General features: G+C 34.0%; 1 protein-coding gene across 1 annotated transcript in view; it reads left to right on the top strand.

The window, feature by feature from the left end:
- Positions 1-27,994, top strand: part of sdk2a (sidekick cell adhesion molecule 2a) — a 432,880-nt gene that overhangs the window by 347,592 nt on the left and 57,294 nt on the right. Inside the window, 8 exon segments of the mRNA XM_030142001.1 lie at positions 84-193; positions 2,467-2,617; positions 13,259-13,496; positions 14,638-14,753; positions 17,913-18,102; positions 21,586-21,684; positions 23,488-23,682; positions 24,777-24,978. Coding sequence (XP_029997861.1) covers positions 84-193; positions 2,467-2,617; positions 13,259-13,496; positions 14,638-14,753; positions 17,913-18,102; positions 21,586-21,684; positions 23,488-23,682; positions 24,777-24,978 — 1,301 coding nt within the window.

A 27,994-nucleotide genomic window follows, 5' to 3' on the forward strand; every position in this document is an offset into this window, starting at 1 on the left:
TGTCTTACTGTTCGTGCACCTGTTTCCTGTTACGTTGTGTATTTAATTTGTTCAGTGGATCATATAGCCCCCTTTTGTTTCAGATCGGTATAATAGGAGAGAATGAGGAGTGGCTGATGGTTCAACAACTGTCTAATGAACCTGATGCTAGGTCGCTGGATGTCCTGGACTTGAACCCTTACACTTTCTACAGGTAAAAACGCAAACAATAACACACATATTCATTTAATATTATCTCTGCCATTCATTTACACATTTGCTAACTTATTTGCACATAATATTACACGCAATTGCATTCTAACTGCACATACTGTTACTGCACCGGACTGTACATACTGTGTTTTACATTTATTTTCTATATACAGTCGCAGAAAAATTATTAGACCACCCTCGTTTTCTTCAATTTCGTGTTTATTTTAATGCCAAAAACAAAAATAACTCATAATAGTTTAATTTCAGAGCTGATATCTATCCATTTTCCATGTTTTCTTGATAATAACCAAAATCACTTCAGTTCTTACATCAATATCTATGGCATTGTACTGACAAAAACAGTGCTTTTAGTCATTCCATGTTTTCTTTTCTGTCTGTTTTAGTCACATGATACACACAGGAGTTAGTACTCAATTACATAACCATTGTTTTTGATGACTTTAGATGGTCTAATAATTTTTTCCATGACTGTACATTGCACATAGTCTTGATATACATATTATTGAGTGTTTTTATTTATTTATTTATTTATTTATTTATTTTTTAACCCATAAAGACCCAGGGTTATGTTTGTGTCAGTTCCCAAGTGAATTTTTCTCTATATTTAACCTTCCTTGACCCTATAACGCCAAACGTATCAAATTTGATACATGAGTTTTGAAGCCCTCTGCATCATCAGTGTCATATTTTTTTTCTTGAAAAACCTGATGTTATACAATTAGATACATACAATACACAGATAATCCACCAGGGTGAGGAATTCGTTCACCAGAGGCCTTTTCAATGACACCATGAGATTAAATTAAAGAGGAAGGAGGAAGAACTTTGATAGCTTTGAAAAGGAATGACCAATTTGTTCAACATGTTTGTGTTATATTATGTTTTTGTTCGTTCAAAAATAATATCTGAGCATTGAGACCTGCTGTGTCAAATATGATACAAAATTGAAACTCATACATGGAAACTGCTATTTTAAAAAAAAATTTTGAGGTTGTTCAGAAGGACCAAAAAAGGTTCCAGTTTGAAAGAACTGGAATTTTCTGTCAGTGATTTAATGGTTCAGGCTTTACAGGGTTAAGTGATTTATCACAATTTATTGTAATATTATCTTCTGTATTCTGTGCTTTTTCAGTGAAAATCACGTATTTTCCTATATTTTATTCACTGATCATGTAGATGTTCATAAAAGCTCAGATTAAAGTTGGGGGTTATTATATCAGAAACAGAAAAAAACAGAAAAAAAAAATTGTGACTTTTTCCGCAAATTTATCATTAACTGAACATAAACCAAGTGTGTCCATCCACTGTCATTGATCCAGCTCTGTGGGTTTTACTGGTGAATCAATGTTGTAGAAGATGACGGTGTTTCCACGGTAACTACGGAGCCTCTGAACGTCCAAATGGGTCATATGTGATGACCATGAATAGATGAATAACTGTATTTTAGACCAATTATTTACATGTATTGATAGGATTTAGAAGTTATTAAACATTTTACATCAGTAGATGGTTTAGACCCGTAGTTACCATGGGAACACCGTCATCTTCTGCAACCTTGATTCACCAGTAAAACCCATGGAGTTGGATCAATGACAGTGGATGGACACTCTGGGTTTATGTTCAGTTAATGATAGATTTTATTGAAAAAGTCACTATTTCTTCAGTTTTCGTAGTTTTTGATATAATAATATTCAACTTTAATTTGAGCTTTTATGAACATCAGTTATAATCTGTATATTACATAAAGAAAAATACATAATTTTCACTTAAGAAAGCAAAATACTGAGCACGATATTGATGTATTAATAAAATATTGGATCATCAGGTATTAAACCGTTTACATCAGTAGATGCATTTGGTCATAGATGGACATTTGGGTCTTTATTTGTTAATTTCGTTATGTTCATATAATGACAATAAACATTCTTGAATATGTCCTGCTTATTAACATGAAATAACGTCAATGTCTTACATACACTGTAAAAAAAAAAAATGCTCTGATGTTAATTATTCAGCCTATGTGTTAATTAATTCAACACGCTATTAGTGTTGTATGGTTTTTTTATTCGTTTTCTACTCATAAAAAATCCAATTCTCCGCTGCAGAGGATGACCTTTCCTTTCAGGCATCATTAAAGTTTGGTCTAATCTATTCTAAACTCATCTAAACCCCCTCCCATACTGCGAACATGTCATGATTAAACACCCACCTTTAGATGATTTATCCACCGTCAGCTGCTTTCCTCCGCCTCAGGTTCCGGATGCGTCAGGTAAACATTGTGGGTACCAGTCCTCCCAGTCAGCCATCCAGAAAGATCCAGACCCTACAAGCCCCTCCGGACATCTCCCCCGCCAATGTGACCCTGCGCACCGCCAGCGAGACCAGCCTGTGGCTACGCTGGGTGGTAAGTTGTCACAGCTCATTGCACACAAGGCCAGAGTCAGACAACGCACTGGAGTTTGATTGGATTATTATAAGACTGAGCTCTGCCTGCACATGTGATCCATTCAAAGAGTGTGTGTTTTTCATTTTCCGACGCTTTTGCACGCATAGAAGCAGTGGCGGAGGAAGAACTGAAGCTTCGTACTTAAAGGAGTGACATTTTGCTTTTTTTTTTTTTTTTTTAAATGGAATTATGCATTTTCAAACATTTCTTTTTTTTCTTTTTTTTTTTTTGACATTTCCCTGTGGTCTACATAAACTGTAAATGCTCTGCTTGGGTCTGAATTTTTCATTAACCTCCTGAGACCCAGGAAATGTCAGCAAAGTACAAGCTTTTTTTTGTTTTTTTTATTAAATCAGTGTCGATATTGGAAACATCATGATGCAACAGTTTTTTCAGATGCAGTTTTTAAAATTTTTATGGAATGTTCTTTGTGGTGGACAGTTGTCTCTGCTTTTTTTGTATAAAGTTGTGAAACTCTTGTCTAAAAATGTGGACAGAAAACCCATAGCTGGGTCTGAGGAGGTTAATTCAACTCCACAGGTTCATCTTCAGCACTATTTCTGAGTAATGACACCAGAAAGGTCATTTTGAGCGCTGGCACTTTAAATGCATGTGACCCCCCCCCCCCCAGGTTGTTGACTGTGCTGCTCTGTCCCATTTAGCCACTTTTGTTTGTTAATAAAAACCAAGCATTTTAGGTAATCGACTCAAAGTTTGGACGTATTTTCAGTTTTTACGACAACCGCTGCTGCTAAACAATTATGTCGCACTCGGAGAAGTGTTCGCTGGAAGTCTTGACCTTATATATGCAAATGTCATGACGTAACTAGTTATAAACGTAACAAATTAAGCAGGAATTAAAAGAAGTTGTAGAAATCCACTGGATTTTTGCCTAAATGAATATAAATATAGCTTTGCAGCACCTGGAGGGTTCAAATTTAAACTTTATGAACTATTAGGGTCCAAATACACAAATAAATGAACCAAAGTCTAATAAAAGTGGGTGAATTCTTCATTAATTCAACTCCACAGGTCCATCTTCAACAATATTTCTGACTAATGACACCAGAAAGGTTGTTTTGAGCGCTGGCCCTTTAAATGCACATGACCCCGCCCCCTCTAGGACAGCTGAACATTTTAGGTAATCGGCTCAAAGTTTGGACGTATTTTCAGTTTTTACGACAACCGCTGCTGCTAAACAATTATGTCGCACTCGGAGAAGTGTTCGCTGGAAGTCTTGACCTTATATATGCAAATGTCATGACGTAACTAGTTATAAACGTAACAAATTAAGCAGGAATTAAAAGAAGTTGTAGAAATCCACTGGATTTTTGCCTAAATGAATATAAATATAGCTTTGCAGCACCTGGAGGGTTCAAATTTAAACTTTATGAACTATTAGGGTCCAAATACACAAATAAATGAACCAAAGTCTAATAAAAGTGGATGAATTCTTCATTAATTCAACTCCACAGGTCCATCTTCAACAATATTTCTGACTAATGACACCAGAAAGGTCGTTTTGAGCGCTGGCCCTTTAAATGCACATGACCCCGCCCCCTCTAGGACAGCTGAACATTTTAGGTAATCGGCTCAAAGTTTGGACGTATTTTCAGTTTTTACGACAACCGCTGCTGCTGATAAACAATTATGTTGTATTTGGAGAAATGGTCGATGGAAGTCTTGACCTTATATATATATTTTATTAAGACTTTCACACAAAACTCCAGATTTTTCAAGGTCTGGAAATCAGCATTTCAAAATTTCATACTTTTTTTTTTTTACATCTTTATTTATCATTTTATAAGCATATTTTACAATGGACCGAAATGCATTAATTTACACCCCACCCCACCCCATTCCTAGTTTTTGTGTTTTAATATACCTAAAAACCGCAAAATAAAATATATATTGTAAAAAAACCTAAAGTACAGATACGTAAAAATTTCCTTAACCTCCTCAGACCCAGTAAATAAACATTTTGGCCATTTTATATTAAATAGTTGCATTAATTGGAAACAGCATGATGCAACAGTTTTTACAGAGAGATTTTACTTTTTTTTATTTTATTTTATTTTATTTTTTTTTGCATATAATGTCCTTTTCAGGTGGATATTTTTAAGTATTTATTTTAAAGTAAAACTGTGAAACTCTTGTCCACTACAGAGGACACAAATGCATTGCTGGGTCTCAGTAGGTTAAGTACAGTAATGACTTTGTTCCATTCCACTCCTGCATAGAAGCTTTATTTTAAGCGTTGGCTTTTTTCTGATGTTTGCTTTTGGTGGAAAATCCTGTTCCAGTTGGACTGAACTGTTCAAATACTCCCAAGGTATTAAATGCAAAAAAAAAACCCCTGAAGATTTACTTTGTACAATCTGATATAGATGACTTAATTTTCCACATGAGAATCACTGAAATCCAATTTTATACCGTATATATATATATATGAAGTTTAACACCAGTGTGATGGCTGCGTTCAACTCAAATGACTCACAAGCATTGTTGTGGGGCACATTATGTAATAAATTCCCATTATGTAATAAAAGTTCAAAACGTAATAATAATGTCACATCATCTTGTAATAAAACCGCATTTTGTAATAAACTACGTCAACGCATTATATTGTAAATTTTCTCACATTATGTAGCAAGTTATTACAATTGGAGAAATTTATTACAAAATGCACTTGACACATTTTTATTTAAAAAAAAAAATGTAAGAACATGGTTCATTATGTAATAACAATCTAAATTAAAGCTGCAAGCAGCATCCAAAGGCCCTCGCCAAGGGCACGTCCAGTAGAAGTATGCCCATCGTTCAGCAGGTGGCGCTCTAGCACCAAATTTCAATGTCTTCTGATGAATAGGTGTAGGCCTGGGAGACTGACAACTGATTCAAATTTGAGGCAAATCATTGTTCGTATGTCGGAACTAAGGACATTTTTGTATACAGGGTGGGGAAGCAAAATGTACAATATTTTGAGGCAGGGATTGAAAGACAGTGTATGACCAATTAGTTTATTGAAAGTCATGAGAATTTATTTGCCACAAGAAAATGTACATAATAGAAAATGTTTTTATTCTATGTGTCCTCCTTCTTTCTCAATAACTGCCTTCACACGCTTCCTGAAACTTGCGCAGGTGTTCCTCAAATATTCGGGTGACAACTTCTCCCATTCTTCTTTAATAGTATCTTTAAGAAAGTCGACATTGCTGTGTGATGTTCTATTGGTAGCATGTTCTAAAACGCCCCAAACAGCAGAATCCAGAGGGTTTAGATCTGGGCTAGAAGGCGGACATAAACATGATTCCCAAAAATTGCTAAAGTTGGATTTGTTGCTGTTGTCAACAAGTGTTTTGGTGTTCTTGTGTAAGATTTTAACTTCAAATCATATTTTACTGCATTTCTAACGGTCTTGTTGTCTACCTCAAGTTCAGTTGCCATTTTTCTCATGGATTTGGTTGGATCCTTTAGGATTTTGGATTTGAGAGCTTTAATTAAAGCTTTGGTACGTTTTTTGTTGCTTCCTCCACTTCCAGACTTTCTGGTAATAGTTTTGCTCATAGTCATTCTCTTCTTTCCATTATAAACAGTCTTTATGGACACTCCAACTATTTTTGAAATCTCCTTTGGTGTGACGAGTGCATTCAGCAAATCACACACTCTTTGACGTTTACTTTCCTGATTACTCATATGGGCAAAAGTTTGTGAAAAGGTATGGATAATAGTGTTAGGTATGATTATGACATCAATATATGTTTGGTTTCAAAACAATTGACGTAGTGCCTGCTGAGAAAAAACAACTAAATGTTTATTGTAAATTTTGCTTCCCCACCCTGTAAATAAACCTGTAGGGGGCGCTATGCAGCTAAAATTAAATTTCTTCCATTGAATGGGTGTAGGCCTGCGAGATGTCAAATTTGAGCCAAATCGGTGTCCGTATGTCCGAACTGATGCAATTTTAGTGAAGGTAAATTTGTAGGAGGTGCTATTGTGCGAAATGGCAATTTCTTTCGATAAATGGGTGTAGGCCTGGGAGATTGACAACTGTTTCAAATTTGAGCCAAATTGGTGTTCGTATGTCTGACGTGAAGTAATTTTCGTAAAGGTAAAATTGTAGGGGGCGCCATAGCACCGAATTTCAAATTTTTCTGATGAATGGGTGTAGGCCTGGAAGATAGACGTCTGAGTCAAATTTGAGCCAGATCGGTGTTCGTATGTCCGAACTGATGTCATTTTTGTAAAGGTAACTTTGTAGGGGGCGCTATTTTTATTTTTTTAAAAATGTAATAACATGGTTCGTTATGTAATAATAATCTAAATTAATATAATTTCAGAGGAATTTAGAAGAAATTAGTCACAGGAGCTACAGGTAATGGAATCAGAACTTTAACCACACAGTTTAACCCATAAAGACCCAGTGCTACGTCTGTGTCAGTTCCCAAATAAAAATTTCTCTCTATTTAACCTTTCCTGAGTGATTTATTACCATTTATTCTTATATTATCCATTATATTTTGCATTTTTTCCAATGTAACTCATATATTTTCCTATATCTAATTACTGGTCATGTATATGTTCATAAAAGCTCAGATTAAAGTGGAGGGTTATTATATTACAAACAGTGAAAAGTGAAGAAAAGGTGACTTATTTGGTAAAATCTGTCATTAATTGAACATAAATCAAGTGTCTCCATCCACTGTCATTTATCAAACTCAGTGGGTTTTACTGGTGAATCAATGTTGTAGAAGATGATGGTGTTTCCACGTTCACTGAGAAGCCTGTAAACATCCAAATGGGTCATATCTGATAACCATGAAAAGATGAAAAACTGCATTTTACACCAATTATTTTCACATATATTAATAGGATTAGTGGATCAACAGGTATTAAACAGTTTAGGTCAGTCGGCAGTTTTGGTCACCAGTGGCTGTTTGGGTCTTTTAGGGTTAAAGATTAATTTAGCACGACATTTTCCTGAAAATAAAAATGTGTCCAGTGCATTTTGTAATAAATTTCGCAAATTGCAATAACTTACTACATAATGCGAAAAAATTTACGACATAATGCACTGACGTAGTTTATTACAAAATGCGTCAGTTTATTACATAACGCGGCTTTATTACAAGATGACGTGACATTCTTATTACGTTTTGAACTTTTATTACATAATGAAGAAAAGAATTTATTACAAAATGCGGCTCAACAAGCATCTTTTCATGAAAAACCTCACGGATACAGTGTTTGTTTTGCTTTTTTCTTCTTTTTCTCTTGAATATGTTGGAACCGTGATATGATGAATACGGCTGATGGCACTTATGATGTTTTGGAAAGCTCCGAGCGCTCTGAATATTGCTGCTCTGTGCATGCGTCTTTGGCCTTTTTGTTATTTATCCATTACCGTCGGCGTGGCAGTACACGGTCAGTGGCAGACAGGAGCAGCTAAAGACAAAGGCTGAAAACGTTCCCACTATTCCAGCAGGATCGAAACGAGGCTGAATGAATGAATGCGATATCGCTGAGTAAATTAACACCGTTACTTAATGGTTGCCGTGTTATTCAAAAGCCGGGTACGTAGGCGTGGAGTTTATGGTCCTGTTATTGGCCTGAACGTAGAAGTGTTTGTCAGAATGAAAGCAATGTTTTTTTTCAAGGTGACAGGACTCATTAGAAAAGTTTGAATGAAAGTTGGTGTGAATGTGCACGATTGGATATGTTTAACCTTTTCATGCATGAATTATGAGACCCTTAATCAAGATTTTTTTTTTTTTTTTTTTTTTTCCTGAGTGTTTTTATTCCTCTTTAGGCATGAAAAAAGCATAAAGACAAATTTCTTATGAACCTATTTTTCAGGGAGATGCAAAAATATCCACTCAGCTGGACATCATGCGTTTAATTTCTGAAGCAAACAACCATGTATTTACTGATATATTGTGTGAAAACTATGAAATTAAAACCTTTTTAATGCATATTATAGGTCATTCATTTCTCAGACAGGGGTAGTTGTTTGTTTACCTGCTTTACTAGTTTGTCTGATAAATGAATTATCTACAATAATTATATGTGGAAGACAGTACGAACCTTTAGCAGACATTTTTAATGCTACTAATGTGAAGATTTCTTACGTTTGAACATGCTAATACCAGTCACTACTCACTTCATGGAGATAATATGCAAAAAAAAACCTTACAACTTTAACCCTCCGATATCCGGGTGCGCTTTTTAGGCACACTTTGGACTTCGTGTTAAAAAACTTCATATTATTTTTCACAATTTAAATAAGGTTAGAATTCAAAAGTTGTTCATTTTTGCATGATCTTTAACCCTTTCATGCACAAATTATGAGAACCTTAATCAATTTTTTTCCCTGAGTGTTTGTATTCCTCTTTAGGCATGAAAAAAACAAAGAAAATTTTCTTATGAACTTATTTTTCAGGGAGCTGCAAAAATGTCCACTCAGCTGGACACCATGCGTTTAATTTTTGAAGCAAACAACCATGTATTTACTGATATATTGTGTGAAAACTATGAAATAAAAACCTTTTTAATGCTTTTTCTAGGTCATTCATTTCTCAGACAGGGGTAGTTGTTTGTTTACCTGCTTTACTAGTTTGTCTGATAAATGAATTATCTACAATAATTATACGTGGAAGACAGTACGAACCTTTACCAGACATTTTTAATGCTACTAATGTGAAGATTTCTGACATTTTAACTAATACTAGTCATTATTCACTTCATGGAGATAATATACAAAAAAAAAAAAAAAAAAAAAACTGACATCTTTAACGCTCTGGTATCCGGGTGCACCTTTTAGGCACACCTTGCACATCATGTTAAAAAAAACTTCATATTATTTTTCACAATTTAAATAAGGTTAGAATTCAAAAGTTGTTCATTTTTGCATGATCTTTAATCCTTTCATGCATAAATTATGAGAACCTTAATCAAAATTTTTCCCTGAGTGTTTTTATTCCTCTTTAGGCATGAAAAAAAACAATGCAATTGAAAATTTTCTTCTGAAAACTAATAAATAAATAAATAAATAAGTTTAAAAAAAAAAAAAAAAAACATAAAAAAATAATAATGAAAAAATAAATTCTTATGAACCTATTTTTCATGAAGTTGCAAAAATGTTCACTCAGCTGGACATCACATGTTTAATTTTTGACGCACAGAAACATGTATTTACTGATAAATTGTGTGAAAACTATGGGGAGGGCTTGCAATTCTGGGGGTTTATGCTCAGGAGAGATCTACATAATGTTGCCAATTCATGTCAGAAAAGATATGTAGTGTCTTAAAACTTTAATAAAGATATGTGTTAAAAAAAACAACAACAACAACAACAACAACAACAACGAAAAGAACAACAAAATCCAGGAATATACAAGAGAACAGCTGTAGAATAGCAGTCCGCTGTAGTGACCAGACTGCATGAAAGGGTTAAAATTCTGGCCACCAACTAAAATGTGCACATTGTAAACAAAATAAAATTACAAGACTAGCATCTGTCTCCCAAGTGTGCCTAAAACGCACTATTTCTTCCATTTGATATGTATGATTAGGGCTGACCTTGATTTACAAAAATAAAATCAAATTAGAGCAGAAAAATAAATCACTATACAATATTTAATAGTTTGATTTATAGGTGTGCATTTTACGCACACTTGATGACAAATGCTAGTATTTCAGAACATTTGACTTAGCGCCAAAAATAATAATGCAAATTAAACAATGTTGGAGTTAATCATTGACATATGCCAGGCTGCAAAAATCAAATAATATGTGATCCACTTTTTATGTAGTATATTTTTTCGTGTTTTTTGCATCCAAAAAAAAAAAGGTTTGTTTACATTACAAACACGGCATTTAAAGGGTTAAAAAATGTGACAATTATTGAAAATTTGGTATTTGTATTTACAGCTCAAGTTGATGAAATAGAAAAAAGTGTAAAAGAATTAAAAATAAACTGTATGAAAAATTTTTTTGTCATTATTCCACAAGTGTGCCAAAAAGGCACACTTGGTGCTTAGTAAGGGCTTTGCTGGACGGGACACCGGAGGGTCAAAAAAGAAGCAAAAACAAAAAACTGTTAATTACAGACTTATAACAATAACAAGCATTTGATTTACACTTAAACATGTTCTTCTAGATCAGGTTTATCAAGAACAGAAAAGTTACAGTAATGGTAGGAACTGCAGTGTATTATGGGATGATGCATTTAAGCGTCCGCTGTGTTGGCTGATATGGAACTAAAACAACAAAATCCATGAATATTTGAGAACAACTATAGAATAACCGTCCACTGTAGTGACCACTATGCATGAAAGGGTTAACTTTAACCCAAACTACTGCCGACCAAAACCATCTACTGATCTAAACTGTTTAACCCTATAACGCCAGACGTATCATATTTGATACATGAGTTTTGAAGCCCTCTACATGATCAGTGTCATTTTTTTTTTTTTTCTTGAAAATCCTGATATATACGGTGGTGTGCAAAAATATTAGAACACTTGTCAAATCTTAAGAAACTGGTGGTTTATCTTTTGTTTTTGTTTTTTTCCCAGGGCCTGAATTTCACTTTTTAGCCATTACAAAAGGTAAAGGCAAAGGTACTGAGAATATTTCACCTATAAATTTATCAGTCCAGTCCTTTTTTTTTTTTTAACATTTTACTCTAATATTTAGTGTGCTTAATTTGTTATAGTTATGTCACATTTGCACATACACACTGTTAAAAAAAAAAAAAGAAAACATTAAAAAAAAAAGGTAATATTCCGGCAGCTGGGGCGTCAAAAAAATACTGTTAAATAACGGAAAATAACCATCTCATAAAAATACGGTAATTTTCCATAATTAAAATACAGTTTTTTGCCCTAACTTTACATGATATTTTGCATATTTTTTGACTTTTTAATGTTTAATAAAGAATATTTACATGTATTAAAACAAGTAAATTACCTGTAAAAAAAAAAAATATATATATATATATATATATATATATATATATACATATATATATATAAAATTTTCAACGAGACTAAGTTGTACAATCCACTGATAAAAACTGTATTTGGACAGTTTATCAGTGCTTATACATGTTATACATTCACAAAAATTTATTAAAATTATAAATTTATTCAACATTTTTGTTGTGAAACCTGTAATTACACAAGATATTTGTCAATTAACAAACAAGTCTTGTTAAACTTACAGAACAAATACTTCTTTTACGGATAATTGTCAGTAATTTTATCTCAGTTTAATTATTTATTTATTTATTTATTTTTTATAGTATTAAACTTTAAATTAACAGTTTAATCTCATAAAAAGAAAAGAAATATTTGTGAAACTACGATACATTTGCAAATATATTTTAACTACATTTTTCTGTGAAAAAAGAAAAAAAATTATTTTAAAAAATGGAAATTTTTATGGTTATTCACAGTTACAGTTTTTTATGTTATTTTACATTTGACATGTAAAATGACAGTCTGTTTTTGTCATTTCATTGATATTTTCCTGTATCTTAAAAATACAGGAAAAATCTGTAAAATAAACAGTGAAAATTCCGTTAAATTACAGATTTTTTTTTTTTACAGTGTAAGGTCAAGACTTCCGACGAACATTTCTCCAAGTACAACATCATTGTTTATCGGCAGCAGCGGTTGTAGTAAAAACTGAAAATATGCCCAAACTTTGAGCCGATGACCTAAAATGTTCAGTTGTTGGTTGATCAAGAGCACAGTCAACAACCTGGAGGGGGCGGGGCCTGGAGTAGCTCATTTGCATTTAAAGGGCCAGCGCTCAAATCCACCTTTCTGGTGTCATTAGTCAGAAATAGGGTTGAAGATGGACCTGTGGAGTTGAATTAATGAAGAATTCAGACCCAAGCAGAGCATTTACAGTTAATGTCGACCACAGGGACATGTTTGAAAATGAAGAATTCCGTTTAAAAAAGAAGCAAAACATCATTCCCTTAAAGAATGCTTACATAATCAGTAAATTAAATACAGGAACGCACCTGATTTTCACTGAAAAGAATGCAAAATATGGAGGAAAACATTATTGTAAGTGGTGATAAATCACTTAAGAAAGGTTAAAATATACAGAAACTGCCACAAAAGCAGCGCTGGGTCTTTATGGGTTAATATGAGTTTAAATATTGATGTAAAATCCTGTCAAAACACACTTTCACGTCAATGTAAAAAGAATTTGTCATAACTTCTACCAGTGCTTCACTTTGCCATCAAGTTCTTGACTGCTCTTCAAAAGCTGCATTATCCACTAAAAAAAAAATTAAATATAATCAATATAGCATTAGGTTTAGTGAATGTCCTCATATTTTAAGACAATGGAGTATTCTGGTATTTCATTACAGCCACTCATTCAGCTGTAAGTGCTCAGAGGGTTTAGCCTCTCCTCTCATATTGCTTGTCATCGTTCCTGACATGGCGTCTTAGCGTTTGTGGAATCACTGTAAAGTACGGCCTCTCATGGTTTATTGCTTTATTATGCACTCAGTCACCGTGTCATTTATATTGATTTGGCTCAAACTGGGTGAATAAAAACAAAAAAAACTCCTCTTAGCCTCTTCCAGAATGGGAGTACAACGGTAACCCAGACCTGGTCGGATACCGGGTTCAGTACTCCAAGGCCGGCTCCAGAGGGGGGGTCCTGTCCCACGTCATCATGGACCGACTGGAGAGGGAGTTCACCATCGAAGACCTGGAGGAGTGGACGGAGTATGAGGTCAGAGTCCAGGCCATCAACGGGATCGGATCCGGACCCTGGAGTCAACCGGTCCATGGCAGGACCAGGGAGTCTGGTGAGAACTGGACTAAAAACAGGCACATAGTGGAACACATGGGTGGGCTTATGGTTTAACCCTTTAGAGGGCACGCATAGAAATACTCTGAAAGTCACAACTTATGGATATAGAAGTTTTTACAGAAAGATTTCACAAAGTGCTTTACAATAAATATAACATACTTTATAAATACATACACAGGTATTAAAAAAAAAAAAAACATACTGCGACATACACAGACAGGCATAGAAACACAAAAGGAAATGGTGGTAACCCCCCCCCCCCAGATGAGATTTGAAAGATAAAATTTTACTCTTAAGATTTTATATATATATATATATATATATATATATATATATATATATATATATATATGTATGTATAGTTTTGTCGAAAATAAGTCAATGAAGTCACCATATTTGGTTCCTTGCCTATAGGTGGCCAAAAAAAAAAAAGTTTAGATAGATAGATAGATATAGATATAGATATAGATATAGATATCTGTATATAAGAAAATACAAGAAAAACACATGTAAGGTGGAGATGAACTTACCATATTTGGTTCCTTATCTGTAAGGAAGCAAAAACATTTATAAAAAATCAGAAAAGTAAAGATGGTGGTGGGTTGAAAAAAAAAGAAAATTAAAGACAAAAAATCCAAGAAAAAAAAAAATCCAAGAAGTTTATATTTAAAAAATATATATATACAAGAAAAACATATGTAAAATGAAAGGAACATCTTTTTTAGAACATTACAACATTAGTTTTTAGGGTTTTTTTCTATTGTTTTTTGTATTATTTTGTTGATTCTTAACTCTATAGTTCACTCATAGAAATACTGCGAAATTCAAAATTCCAACTTTAGTGTTTTGTTAGAGGATGTAACAAGACTTTATTACTTTTGTGAAATTTTTCACATTTTTTTATGTAGAAAATTAAGGTCAACGAAGTTACCATATTTGGTTCCTTACCTGTATGGAAGCAAGAAAGAAAATAATCAGAGGAGTAAATATGAAAGATGCAAGAAAAACGCATGTAAGTTGAAAGGAACATGTATTTTAGAACATGATAACATTGGTTTTCTTTTTTTTTTCTATCGTTTTTTTAATCTAATTTAACTTTATTGACTCTTAAACTAGTCTTTTCTCTTTTACGTCAGTTCCTTCCTCTGGTCCTACCAACGTGTCAGCCTTCGCCACCACCTCCAGCAGCATCCTGGTTCGATGGGGGGAAGTCCCAGAGACGGATCGCAACGGACTCATCCTGGGCTACAAGGTCAGCAGGCGGCAGGCGTTCCATAAATCAGCCGATCATCTGAGTGTGATCTGTAGTTTTAACATCTGTCCATACATCACAGTGTTATGACATGAAATATAAAGTCCAGTTTAGAGCGAGGATTCATGACCGGCTGATGATGTCACCTGTGAGGATGATTTAGAACATATTATTATATACTGTATTTTTTTTTCTCAGTATATGCAGACTGTGTCATTACCTCCGCCAGGAGGTATTGGGATCACTTTGCTTTGTGTGTTTGTTTGTTTGTGTGTGTGTTTGTTTTTTTATTAGCAAATTTACAGGAAAGCTATTACAACCATCTTTACCAAATTGTCCCCACAGATAGGCCTAGGCCCTGGGACCAACCCATTAAATTTTGGGCCAAGTAGGCCAAAGTTCAAGGTCACAGCAAGGTTACAAAATCTCATATTTTCCTATCTCTCATCACTGAGCAACTTTCGAAAATTCATGAAAAATTCAAAACGACTCCCATACCCAGATAGCAAAATCATTATGGTTTAAATCTGGCCCAAAACTGGCATGCCATTTTGGCAAAGTTCTGGGCAGATGTATGGGCCCTAAATGGCCAAAATAGGCAAGCCAAAATCAGACCCGAAGGAAGCCAAAATTCACCCAAAACTAATTGCGCACTTCCAAAATATAGCCATAATTGTCCCAGAAAAGCCCCAAATCCCCATAATCCAGCCTAAAAGTAGCCAAAACTGACCCTAAGAGAGGCCAAAAGGAGGCCAAAATTCACCCAAAATTTGTGTTGATCATGCTTTTAAAATGAAGTGGGGTTTTCTTCTGAGTAGAAATTCCCACTCTTCGTGAAGTGTTTTGGCTTTACAGAAATATGCCAAAACAAAACCGAAACACATATGGAATAAGATGTTGCTGCTTTTTAATCAATCTTCTGGCTTGCCATAAATATGCCATACCATCCCTATCCTTGATCCCGCTCTTTGCCCAGTCTTTTGGTTAACCACACATATGCCAGAACTCAGCCATATACTGCTGGTGCCTCCATATCTATTGTGGATACCCTTAATCATACCACAGTTAAGCCTAAAGGTTTACATAATGCCAAAAGAAAGCCAAAAATGTCAAATGTATGCCATAATACTGCCAAAATATTTGCTATTTGGGTAGCCTCCAATTTGATCCACCCGTAGCTTATAACAATATCTTGTATCTGGCACAAAATTGTCCACATCCACTGTGGAATGTGGACTCTGTGGACATTTCAATTTAACATTGAAAATCCCATTTACGACACATTTTTCATTATAACTCAACAAATATTGATCGGAATTTAATATAATTTGACATACACATGACTGGTACCAAGCTTCAACTTTGTACAAAATATCATTCCGCTCCAATTCTCTTCCGTTACGCTCTGTTGACTTTTGTTATTTTTTATGCACCATTTTCAAAAAATCATAAAAATTGCAATTTGTGAAATATCATTATGAAATTTGTTTTGTACATCCATAGTTTAAAAAGAAATAGTCGATCCACACATGCACACTGTTCGGGGTGCTTGGCGGAGGTTTGCGTTCTCTGAACACTTGTTGTCATCTGTTATCGCTTATGACACAGGTGTCAAACATGTGGCCCAGGGGCAAAATGCAGCCCACCAAAGGGTCCAGTTCGGCCCCTGGGATGTTTTTGCCAAGTGCAAAAATTCCACAGTCTTGAATTGAATTAAGCAAAAAAAAATGTAGCTTGAATTTACAAAAAAATCTTGAATTAAGCCAAAAAAAAATCTTCAATTACGTGAAAAAATCTTGAATTAGGCCAAAAAAATCTTCAATTAAGTAAAAAAAAAAAAAAAAAATTCAGTTAATCTAAAAAAAAATCTTCAATTAAGTAAAAAAAAATCTTCAATTAAGCCAAAAAAATCTTCAATTAAGTAAAAAAAACTCTTGAATTAAGCCAAAAAAAATTTTTCTTCAATTAAGAAAAAAAATCTTCAATTAAGCAAAAAAAAAAAAATCTTCAATTAAGTAAAAAAAATCTTGAATTAAGCCAAAAAAAAAATCTTCAATTAAGTAAAAAAAAAAAATCTTCAATTAAGCAAAAAAATAAATCTTCAATTAAGTAAAAAAAATCTTCAATTAAGCCCAAAAAATCTTCAATTAAGTAAAAAAAATGTTGAATTAAGCCAAAAAAATCTTCAATTAAGAAAAAAAATCTTCAATTAAGCCAAGAAAAAAAAAATCTTCAATTAAGAAAAAAAAAAATCTTGAATTAAGCCAAAAAAATTTAGAATTAACAACTTCATTTTTTTCTTTCAGTGCAAAAAATAACATTAAATTATGAAAATATTTACATTTACAAACTATCCTGTAACACTAAAATGTGAATAACCTGAACAAATATGAACAACCTGAAATGTCTAAAGAAAATTAAGCTCAATTTGAACAATTTTTCTGCCTGTTCCTCAGTGTTTAGTGTCTTTGTAGATCTGATCCATAATGCAAATGGAGAAATGATCAGTTTAGGAATAATATTGTTAAAATTGCACACAATTTTCTTACACTTTTTAATTTAAATTTCAGTTTTCGTTTTTTTTTTTTTTTTTTTTTTTTTTTTGATAGTTTATAAAAGTAAGTATTTCCATCATTTAATGTTTTTTTTTGTTTTTTGTTTTTTTTTTTTTACACGAAAACAATGACAAAAATTTGGAGTTGTCATTATTTATAGGTTATTATGTTATTATTTTTCTGCTTCAGCCCACTTCAGATCAAATTTAGCTGAATATGGAACTGAACTAAAATGAGTTTGAAAGCCCATCTCGATAGTGTATTTTGTTTTTTTTTTTATTTTTATTTTTTAGAGGTGACACCATCTCTTTTCTGGGAATACCTGCTCATTTTATATGGATTGGCCATTTCATTTATCTCTAAAATGCACCTGTTATAAATAAGTCACTCTTCTCATTCATATTTTAAGAAGCTACAAATTCTATCCAGTCACAAAAAGCCTAAAAAGTATGAGTGTTATTGTTCTGGAGGCGCTACAGTATCTTGTCTAGTTGCATCGGTGTGAGATGACAGGTTGCAAAATGTTGCAGACTGGAGCTTTTCGACTGTCTGTAAGTTTCAGTTCATCTTGTTTCTTACGTATATTTATATATGTGTCTTTCAGGTCGTGTATAAAGAGAAAGACTCAGATATGGCGCCCAGCTTCTGGACAGTGGAAGGTAACACCAGCCACAGCGTCCAGCTGAGTGGACTGGGCAAGTACGTCCTGTATGAGATACAGGTGCTGGCCTTCACCCGAATAGGAGACGGAAGGAGCAGCTCGCCATCCATTCTAGAGAGGACGCTGGATGATGGTAAACCGAAAAAAAAACAACCTGAAGTGTAAATAGTAGCTTTTTTCATATATAGAGTCACGGAAAAAATTCTTAGACCATCAAAAGTCATCAAAAACAATGGTTATCTGTTGCGTTGGATGTGACATGGTTGTTACTAGGCCTGTAACGGTACACAAAATTTTCGGTTCGGTACGTTTTCGGTTTTCAAAGCCACGGTTTGTTTTGTTTTTTTCGGTTCGGTACAGGAAGAAAGAAAACCCCTCAAAATGTTTTTAATACATTTATGGATTTTTGAAAAATTTTCTCCCAATTTTTTGAAAAATTTGAATAGAGAAAAACAGGAATATAATTCTGCTGCTATAAATCAAATAGAAAATCAAATAAATTATTAATATTACTAAATGTATTTTAAAGATTAGTATTGCACTTTTCCCTGAAAGGTAGTTTTGAACAAACAACAAAAATCTAATCACAGTTCTGTCAGTTCACATTCTGCGTTAAAATAACAAAAAAATTCCACATGAAGTGCAACATTAACAAGAGGACAAACTGGTATTCTGTTGAAACAAACTGAAGAGAAACATTGACAACAAAAAATTAACCAAATTATCTATTTTAGGACAGAGAACAAACTGTTTAGGACACTGTGTGTACGTGCGCGCGTGCGTGCAAGATGCGATATTTGTCCGGGGATGTTTTTCTTTTTTTTTTTTTGTTTTTTGGTCGGAGCCGGGGGAGTGGGGGGTCCATAACTAACGTAACAAACCCTGGCGTGAAACGAAAGTGAAACTTTATATAATTTCAACGTCCGACTACAGGTTCTATTCCTCTGTTATACAGCATGCGTGAGAGAGAGAGAGAGAGACAGACAGACAGACAGAGCTAGTGTCAGTGTTTTAGAACTGCCGTAGTTCCTAGGGGCCAAACAACGTCTGTCTTATTAACGTCTCTTTCCTCGTTGTTGTGTTTCACCGGGACCTGAACTGATCCAAACTGGACTGGACTGATGGTGGAGGGTCTGCAGTCTCATCCTTCCAGGTTCACATCACATTTCTTGTTTTTTTTCTTATCTTATATCAGCTGCTATTTTGTATTTCGGGTCGATGTGCGCGTCCTTCAGTATGTCCGTGTGGAACTTGCGCAGATTTAAAGATCCGCATCGAACAGCGTCTTTTGTTCCTTTTTCTTTTTCTCATCATACTGTGCTGTTTCGGTACAGCTGTGTACCGAACCGAACAGGTGCGTACCGAAACAGTTCGGTTCGGTACGTGCACTGTTACAGGCCTAGTTGTTACAGATCCTATCATACTGATGCTCGGCAGCCATGTCACCGTTTCCACAAATGATCCCTGTGCAAAAACTAGGATCAGAATTATTACCTCCGCCAAGGAGGTTATGTTTTTGCCAGGGTTTGTTTGTTTGTTTGTCCGTTAGTGTGCAACATAACTCAAAAAGTTATGGACAGATTTGGATGAAATTTTCAGGGTTTGTTGGAAATGGGATAAGGAAGAAATGATTAAATTTTGGTGGTGATCGGGGGTGGGGGGGCCCACGGGGGGGGGGGGGGGGGGGGGCACTGATCAGCCTTAGCGGAGGTCTGCGCTCTCCGAGTGCTTCTAGTTTATTGTATAGTTTAGGGTTAACCCTTTCATGCATGAATTATGAGAACCCTAACTGAGATTTTTTATTTTTATTTTTTTCTGAGTGTTTTTATTCCACTTTAGGCATGAAAAAAATTAAAAAAAATAATGCGATTGAAATTGTTTTTTATGAATCTATTTTTAATGGAGTTGCAAAAATGTCTACTCAGCTGGACACCATGTGTTTAATTTTTGAAGCAGTGAAACATGTATTTACTGATACACTGTGTGAAAACTATGAAGTCATTTTTAAAATATTGTTAATCTGATGTTTTGTCACATTTTAACAAACTGTAATACTAGTTATTACTCACTGTATGGAGATTATATGCAAAAAAAAAAAAAAAAAAAAAATAATAATAATAATAATAATAATAATAATGACAGTCTAACAACAATAAGAACCACTTGATTTACACTCAAACATTTTAGTGCAGATCAGCTGTACCAAGAACAGCAAAGTTACAGTAATGGTATGAATTACAATGTGTGGGATGATGCTTAAGCGTCCACTGTGTTGGTTGATATGGAACTAAAATAATAAAATCCTTGAATACATAAGAGAACAGCTGTAGAATAACTGTCCGCTGTAGTGACCACTATACATGAAAGGGTTAACCAGGAAAACCTCATTTAGGTTCAAAATCTCTTTTTCAAGAGTGTCCTGGCTAAGACGGGCAGCAGTACATTAAATAGTTTCAAACAGACATAAGCACATAAACAATAGGGAACAAATTTCCTGTTCACAAACAGATGTGCCAAATGAGAGGTTATTAAACCGAAAATGCCAGTGGAATTTACCAAGAAAGTAAAGAAAGTAAATGAATGGATTGTATGAGAGGATCTAGTTTTGTGATTTTTTTTTCTTTTTTTTTTTTATGTAGAAAATTAAAGTTAATGAAGTTACCGTATTTGGTTCCTTACCCATAAGTGGCAAAAAAAAAAAAAAATCCAAGAAGTAAGTATAAAAAACACAGGGCACTCATGGAAATACTCTGAAATTCAAATTTACAACCTTAGCGTGTTACTGGAGGATCTAACAAGAGTATTACTTTTGTGAAATTTTTCAAAATTTGTTATTGTCATGTAGAAAATCAAGGTCAGTGAAGTTACCATATTTGGGTCCTTGCCTGTATGTAGCGAAAATAAATAAATTCAAGAATTATATATGTAAAAAAAACAAGAAAAACACGTATAAGGTGGAAAGAACATGTATTTTAGAACATTAGACCAACATGCGTGCTGGTCCAGACCCCTGTCCACATCCACATGATCCCTTTGAACATCATTCCTTACATTAGTACCATTACTTCAATTACCAAATTACCAAAAATAGTCACTTGCCCGATAAAGGGTTAGGATTTTTCAATATAACAGCAGTGAACAAACACCAGCACTAACACCCTTACATATATACAGAATAATAAAATAACACACACAACAACAAACATTCACACACACATAACCACACGTCTTATAAAATAAATAATAAGTAAATAAAACAGCTGCCAACATAAACACACTCCAGTTCTCGCAGTACAAACATCCCAGGGGGTCACATCTTACTGTTTTATGTGATGTATTGTGTTTTTTATTCTGAAGTTAAATTGATAAATAGTAAACGCACGCCATTCCTTTATCAGAAAATGTGCTGAATGTTTAGCCTTGTTATTCTGTGCTTGAAGGAAAAAAAAAAAAAAAAAGTCTGTCTGACTGAGACAACAAAAGAGCCATTACCCTGTATTTGTGAAGCAGAATACTGAACCGGCGATTTAGGCCCAGGCATTTTTCCTTTTGAATAAGGGTATGTTTTATGTCGCTGATTTGGTACTTTTTTTTTGTCTCCATATGCAATAACCAGTGCCAGGCCCTCCAGTGGGCATCCTGTTCCCAGAAGTTAGAACCACTTCAGTCAGGCTCATCTGGCAACCTCCTGCACAGCCCAACGGCATTATACTGGGTGAGCGCACAATATGCACACTGACACGGACAAGTTTGGACCCACAAGTTCAAAACTTTGGACTTTTTTTTTTTTTCAGTTGTTTTTTATTAAGTTTTTTTTACAGCAGTAGTGCAAAAAAATATCTCAACAATGGGACTTATTGTTTTTATACAGAACATATGCAAAACACACAAACAACAAAACAAAACACAACAAAAAAACCAAACATACAAAAAAAAAATAAAATAAAAAAATAAAACATCACAAAGCAAGCCACCTATCATCCTGAACAAATGTAACAGAGTTTGTGAGACGCAAACTTACATTTAGACAAAGGTACAAAATATCACAGAGAGAAGAGGGGACAACGGGAGGTGTATAAATATATATATATATATATATATATATACATACACACAGGGTGGGGAAGCAAAATTTACAATATTTTGAGGCAGGGATTGAAAGACAGTGTATGACCAATTAGTTTATTGAAAGTCATGAGAATTTATTTGCCACAAGAAAATGTACATAATAGAAAATGTTTTTTTTCTATGTGTCCTCCTTCTTTCTCAATAACTGCCTTCACACGCTTCCTGAAACTTGCGCAAGTGTTCCTCAAATATTCGGGTGACAACTTCTCCCATTCTTCTTTAATAGTATCTTCCAGACTTTCTGGTAATAGTTTTGCTCATAGTCATTCTCTTCTTTCCATTATAAACAGTCTTTATGGACACTCCAACTATTTTTGAAATCTCCTTTGGTGTGACGAGTGCATTCAGCAAATCACACACTCTTTGACGTTTGTTTTCCTGATTACTCATATGGGCAAAAGTTTCTGAAAAGGTATGGATAATAGTGTTAGGTATGATTATGACATCAATATATGTTTGGTTTCAAAACAACTGACGTAGTGCCTGCTGAGAAAAAACAACTAAATGTTCATTGTAAATTTTGCTTCCCCACCCTGTATCTATCTATCTATCTATCTATCTATATATATGTGTGTATATATATATATATATGTGTGTGTGTATATATATATATATATATATATATATATATATATATATATATATATATATATATATATATCACAAACATACACCCAAATACAAATGCATCGAATGCATACATACATATGAAATGCATCATGTAGATATATCCTCCTTGAACATATGTACATGTAAGCACACATACATATATACATACACACATAGGCCTAAATACTAAATACTCCTACAACTAGATAAATAAATAAGAAAAATAAAATAAAATTACATTTTTTATATATATATATATATATATATATATATATATATATATATATATATATATATATATATATATGTATATATATATATATATATGTATGTATAAAACTTCCTTAGACCCAGGAAAGCTTTTTTTTCTTTTTTTTTTAAATAAGTGCCTATATTGGAAACATCATGATGCAACAGTTTTTTCAGATGCAGTTTTTAAAGTTTTCATGGGATGTCCTTTGTGGTGGACAGCTTTCTTTTCTTTTTTTTATTGTAAAAAGTTGTGAAACTCTTGTCCACAAATGTGGACAGAAAACCCATAGCTGGGTGTTAGGAAGATATACACACACATACACACATATACACATACATACATCTACATCTACATATACATACATATATATACATACATACATACATACATACACACATATACCCATTCATATACACATATGTATACATATACACACATAGACATAATTTCCAAACTTTGGACTTTTTTAGTCCAACTGTTCTTCTTCATTAACTTTCATATATAAACATGAATCCCTCCGCTCACCAGCCTATCAGATCACATACCGAAGAAACTCATCAAATAGCAACGCCGCCACTGTAGACGTGCTGAGCCCCAGCGCGCGACAGTACACAGCCGCCGGACTTAAACCAGAAATGGTTTATGTATTTCGCCTCACTGCTCAAACACGGAAGGGCTGGGGGGAGGCCGCCGAGGCTCTGGTCGTCACAACGGAGAAGAGAGGTAAGACCACAGGACTGTTTTTGGAAAGGAATGCACCTGTTAACCCATAAAGACCCAAACCCACGACCAAAACTGAGCTAAAGTGTTTAAGAACCACTAACCCTATTCATATATGTAAATAATTTGTGTAAAATACAGTTTTTCATCTTTTCATGGTCATCAGATATGACCCATTTGGACGTTCAGAGGCTGCGTAGTTACCATGGCAACACCATCATCTTCTACAGCATTGATTCACCAGTAAAACCCATGGCGTTGGATCAATGACAGTGGATGGACACACTGGGTTTATGTTCAGTTAATGGTAGATTTTACTGAACAAGTAATTTTGTCTTTAGTTTTCTCGTTGTGATATAATAACCTTTGGGTTCCTCTGAGTTTTCATGAACATTTAAATAAAACTCAGGAAAATACATGATTTACACTGAAACATGCAAAATCCAGAGGATATGATAGAGGATATTATAATAAATGGTGATAAATCACTTAAAGATTAAATATTGAGTGGATGGAAACATTGGGTTTATATCAAATAATAAAAGATGTAGAAAAATGACTAAAAGAATTAAAAAGTAATAGTGTGCGCAAAACATGAACTAAAATGAAGTAAAAATGAATAAAACAAGCTACAAACTGAACAAAAGTGAAGAAAAACATAATACATAAACAGGCAACAAAATGAACAACGTGGAAACACTGTCATCTTCTACAGCATTGATTCACCAGTAAAACCCATGGAGTTGGATCAATGACAGTGGATGGACACACTGGGTTTATGTTCAGTTAATGATAGATTTTGCTGAAAAAGTCACTATTTCTTCAATTTTCTCTGGTTTTGATCAAATAACCCTGAACTTTAATCTGAGCTTTTATGAACATCTACACGATCATTCAATAAAATATAGGAAAATATCTGATATTCACTGAAAAAACACAAAATACAGATGACTACGTTATAATAAATGGTTATACAATCACTTAAGAAAAGTTAAATACGTAGAAACTAATATTTGTGCACTGCCACAGAAGCACCAGTGGGTCTTTATGGGTTAATATGAACTTGAAGAATGACCGTGTGGGCGTGTGTCCTTCAGCCCGACCTCAGCCCACCAGTCGTCCTGTTGTGCCTCAAGAGGAGGTCCAGGCTCGCAGAGTGCTGTTGTCATGGGAACCAGGCAGCGACGGCCTGTCTCCAGTTCGTTACTATACGGTCCAGTACAGAGAGCTGCCGGACAGTAACTGGACAGTCCACTCAGCGTCGGTCAGCCACGAGACACACTCCTACATAGTGGACAGGTAAGAAGTCCACCCTGCTCCATGAAGAACCTGTGCTTTTTGTGTGCGTCTGGAGTCGTCTTTGTTGTTGTCGTCGTCTTTATTAGCAGTTTCTTCAAACACTTTCTCTGGTGAATCTACTGGTTGGATTTTTTTAACCCTCTGGTACCCAGGTGCGCCTTTTAGGCACACTTTGCACTTTGTTTTAAAAAACTTTGTATTATTTTTCACAATTTAAATAAGGTTAAAATTCGAAAGTTGTTCATTTTTGCATGATCTTTAAAATTCTGGCCACCGACTAAAATTTTCACATTGTAAACAAAAGAAAATTAAAAAACTAGCATCTGTCTGCCAAGTGTGCCTAACACGCACTATTTCTTCCATTTGATATGTATGATTAGGGCTGACCTGGATTTACAAAAATAAAATCAAATTAGAGCAGAAAAATAAATCAATATATAATATTTAATAGTTTGATTTATAGGTGTGCATTTTACGCACACTTGGTGACAGATGCTAGTATTTTTGAACATTTGACCTAGCGCCAAAAATAACTAGAAGCACTCGGAGAGCGCAGACCTCTGCCAAGGCTGATCAGTGGCCCCCCCGTGGGCCCCCCCACGCCAAGGAGGTTATGTTTTTGCCAGGGTTTGTTTGTTTGTTTGTTTGTTTGTCTGTCTGTTTGTCTGTCCGTTAGTGTGCAACATAACTCAAAAAGTTATGGACAGATTTTGATGAAATTTCAGGGTTTGTTGGAAATGGGCCCCCCCGTGGGCCCCCCCACCCCCGATCACCACCAAAATTTAATCATTTCTTCCTTATCCCATTTCCAACAAACCCTGAAAATTTCATCAAAATCTGTCCATAACTTTTTGAGTTATGTTGCACACTAACGGACAGACAAAGAAACAGACAAACAAACAAACAAACAAACCCTGGCAAAAACATAACCTCCTTGGCGGAGGTAATAATGCAAATTAACCAGTGTTGGAGTTAATCATTGACATATGCCAGGATGAAAAAAATCAAATAATATGTGATCCACTTTTTATGTGGTATATTGAAAAAAAAAATATATATATATACAATATATATACATATACAGATTTTGGCAAAAAATATATATATATATATTTTATTTTTTTTTACTTAAAAAAAAAATGGTTTGTTTACATTACAAACATGACATTTAAAGGGTTAAAAGATGTGACAATTATTGAGTGTTTGGTATTTTTATTTACAGCTCAAGTTGATGAAATAGAAAAAAGTGTAAAAGAATTAAAAACAAACTGTATGACTTTTTTTTTTTTTTTTTTTTTTTTTTTTACATTGTTCCACAAGTGTGTGAAAAAGGCACACTTGGTGCTTAGTAAGGGCCTTGCTGGACAGGATACCAGAGGGTTAAAGGAGTGATATTTATGATTTTTATATATTTTTTAAATGGAGTTATGCATTTGAAAACATTTCCCTGTGGTCTACATAAACTGTAAATGCTCTGCTGGGGTCTGAATTTTTCATTAATTCACTCATTTTCAACCCTATTTCTGAGTAATGACACCAGAAAGGTCATTTTGAGCGCCGGCCCTTTAAATGCACATGACCCCGCCCCCTCCAGGTTGTCAACCGTGCTTGAAGAGTCAAAGTCAAGGTCTTTTCAACAGTCTTCTCCAAAACTATTGGTTGGATTAATTTCAAATTTTATATCAAACTTCCTTCCATATTATCCACAAACTTTGTTTACAGTTTTGAGAAATTTAGATTTTTTTTTTTTACTTCTGATTAATTTTTTAAAAATATTAAATATTTGCCTTTACCTATAATGGGTCATATTTTAATGGTTTATAACATGGAAATGGTTACAGATGCTGATAAAGTTACTATTGAACACTGATATGAAGTCATATATGGACTATGGTTTGGGTTCATGACCTTTGACCTTGATTTTGACCTGTCAAAATCAGCATTGTGTAGATTTCAACAATTTTCTATGAAACTATTGGTCGGATTAATTCCAGATTCTATATGTAACTTCCTTCCATATTATCTACAAAGTTTGTTTGCAGTTTTGAGATATTTCGATTTTTGACAAGTTTTTGAAGATTAAAAATTGCTTTTACTTATAATGGACCATATTTTAATGGCTTATAACATGTAAATGATTACAGATATTAATATAGTTACTATTGAGCACTGATAGGAAGTCATCTATGGACTTTAATTTGGGCCTGTGACCTTTGACCTTGAGTGACCTTGAAGGGTCAAAATAAATGTCTTTTCAACAATCTTCTTCTACGCAACTACTGGTCAGATTAATTTCAAATTTTATATTGAACTTCCTTCCTCATTATCAACAAAGTTTATTTAAGTTTTGAGAAATTTAGATTTTTGTTAAATTTCTGATGAATTTTTTTAGACATTAAAAATTTGCTTTTACTTATAATGGGCCATATTTTAATGGTTTATAACATGTAAATAGTTACAGATATTAATATAGTTACTATTAAGCACTGATATGAAGTCATATGTGGACTTTCATTTGGATCCATGACCTTTGACCTTGAGTGACCTTGAAGGGTCAAACTCAAGGTCACCAGTGTCTAGATTTCAACAATCTTCTCTGAAGCTACTAGTCAGATTCATTTCAAATGTTATATGGAACTTCCTTTTACATTGTCTACAAAGTTTTTTTTTTTTTTTTTTTTTTTGCAGGTTTCAGATATTAAGACTTGAAAAGTTTTTGAATATTAAAAAATTGCTTTTACTTATAATTGACTATATTTTAATGGCTTATAACATGTAAATGATTACAAATATTAATATAGTTACTATTGAGCACTGATAGGAAGTCATCTATGGACTTTGATTTGGATCCATGACCTTTGACCTTGAGTGACCTTGAAGGGTCAAACTTAAGGTCTTTTCAACAATCTTCTTCTATGAAACTACTGGTCGGATTCATTTAAAATTTTATATCGAACTTCCTTCCATATTATCTACAAAGTTTGTTTACAGTTTTTTTTTTATTTCTGATGAATTT

This window comes from Sphaeramia orbicularis, chromosome 8 (assembly GCF_902148855.1).
Source record: "Sphaeramia orbicularis chromosome 8, fSphaOr1.1, whole genome shotgun sequence".
Lineage (NCBI taxonomy): Eukaryota > Metazoa > Chordata > Actinopteri > Kurtiformes > Apogonidae > Sphaeramia > Sphaeramia orbicularis.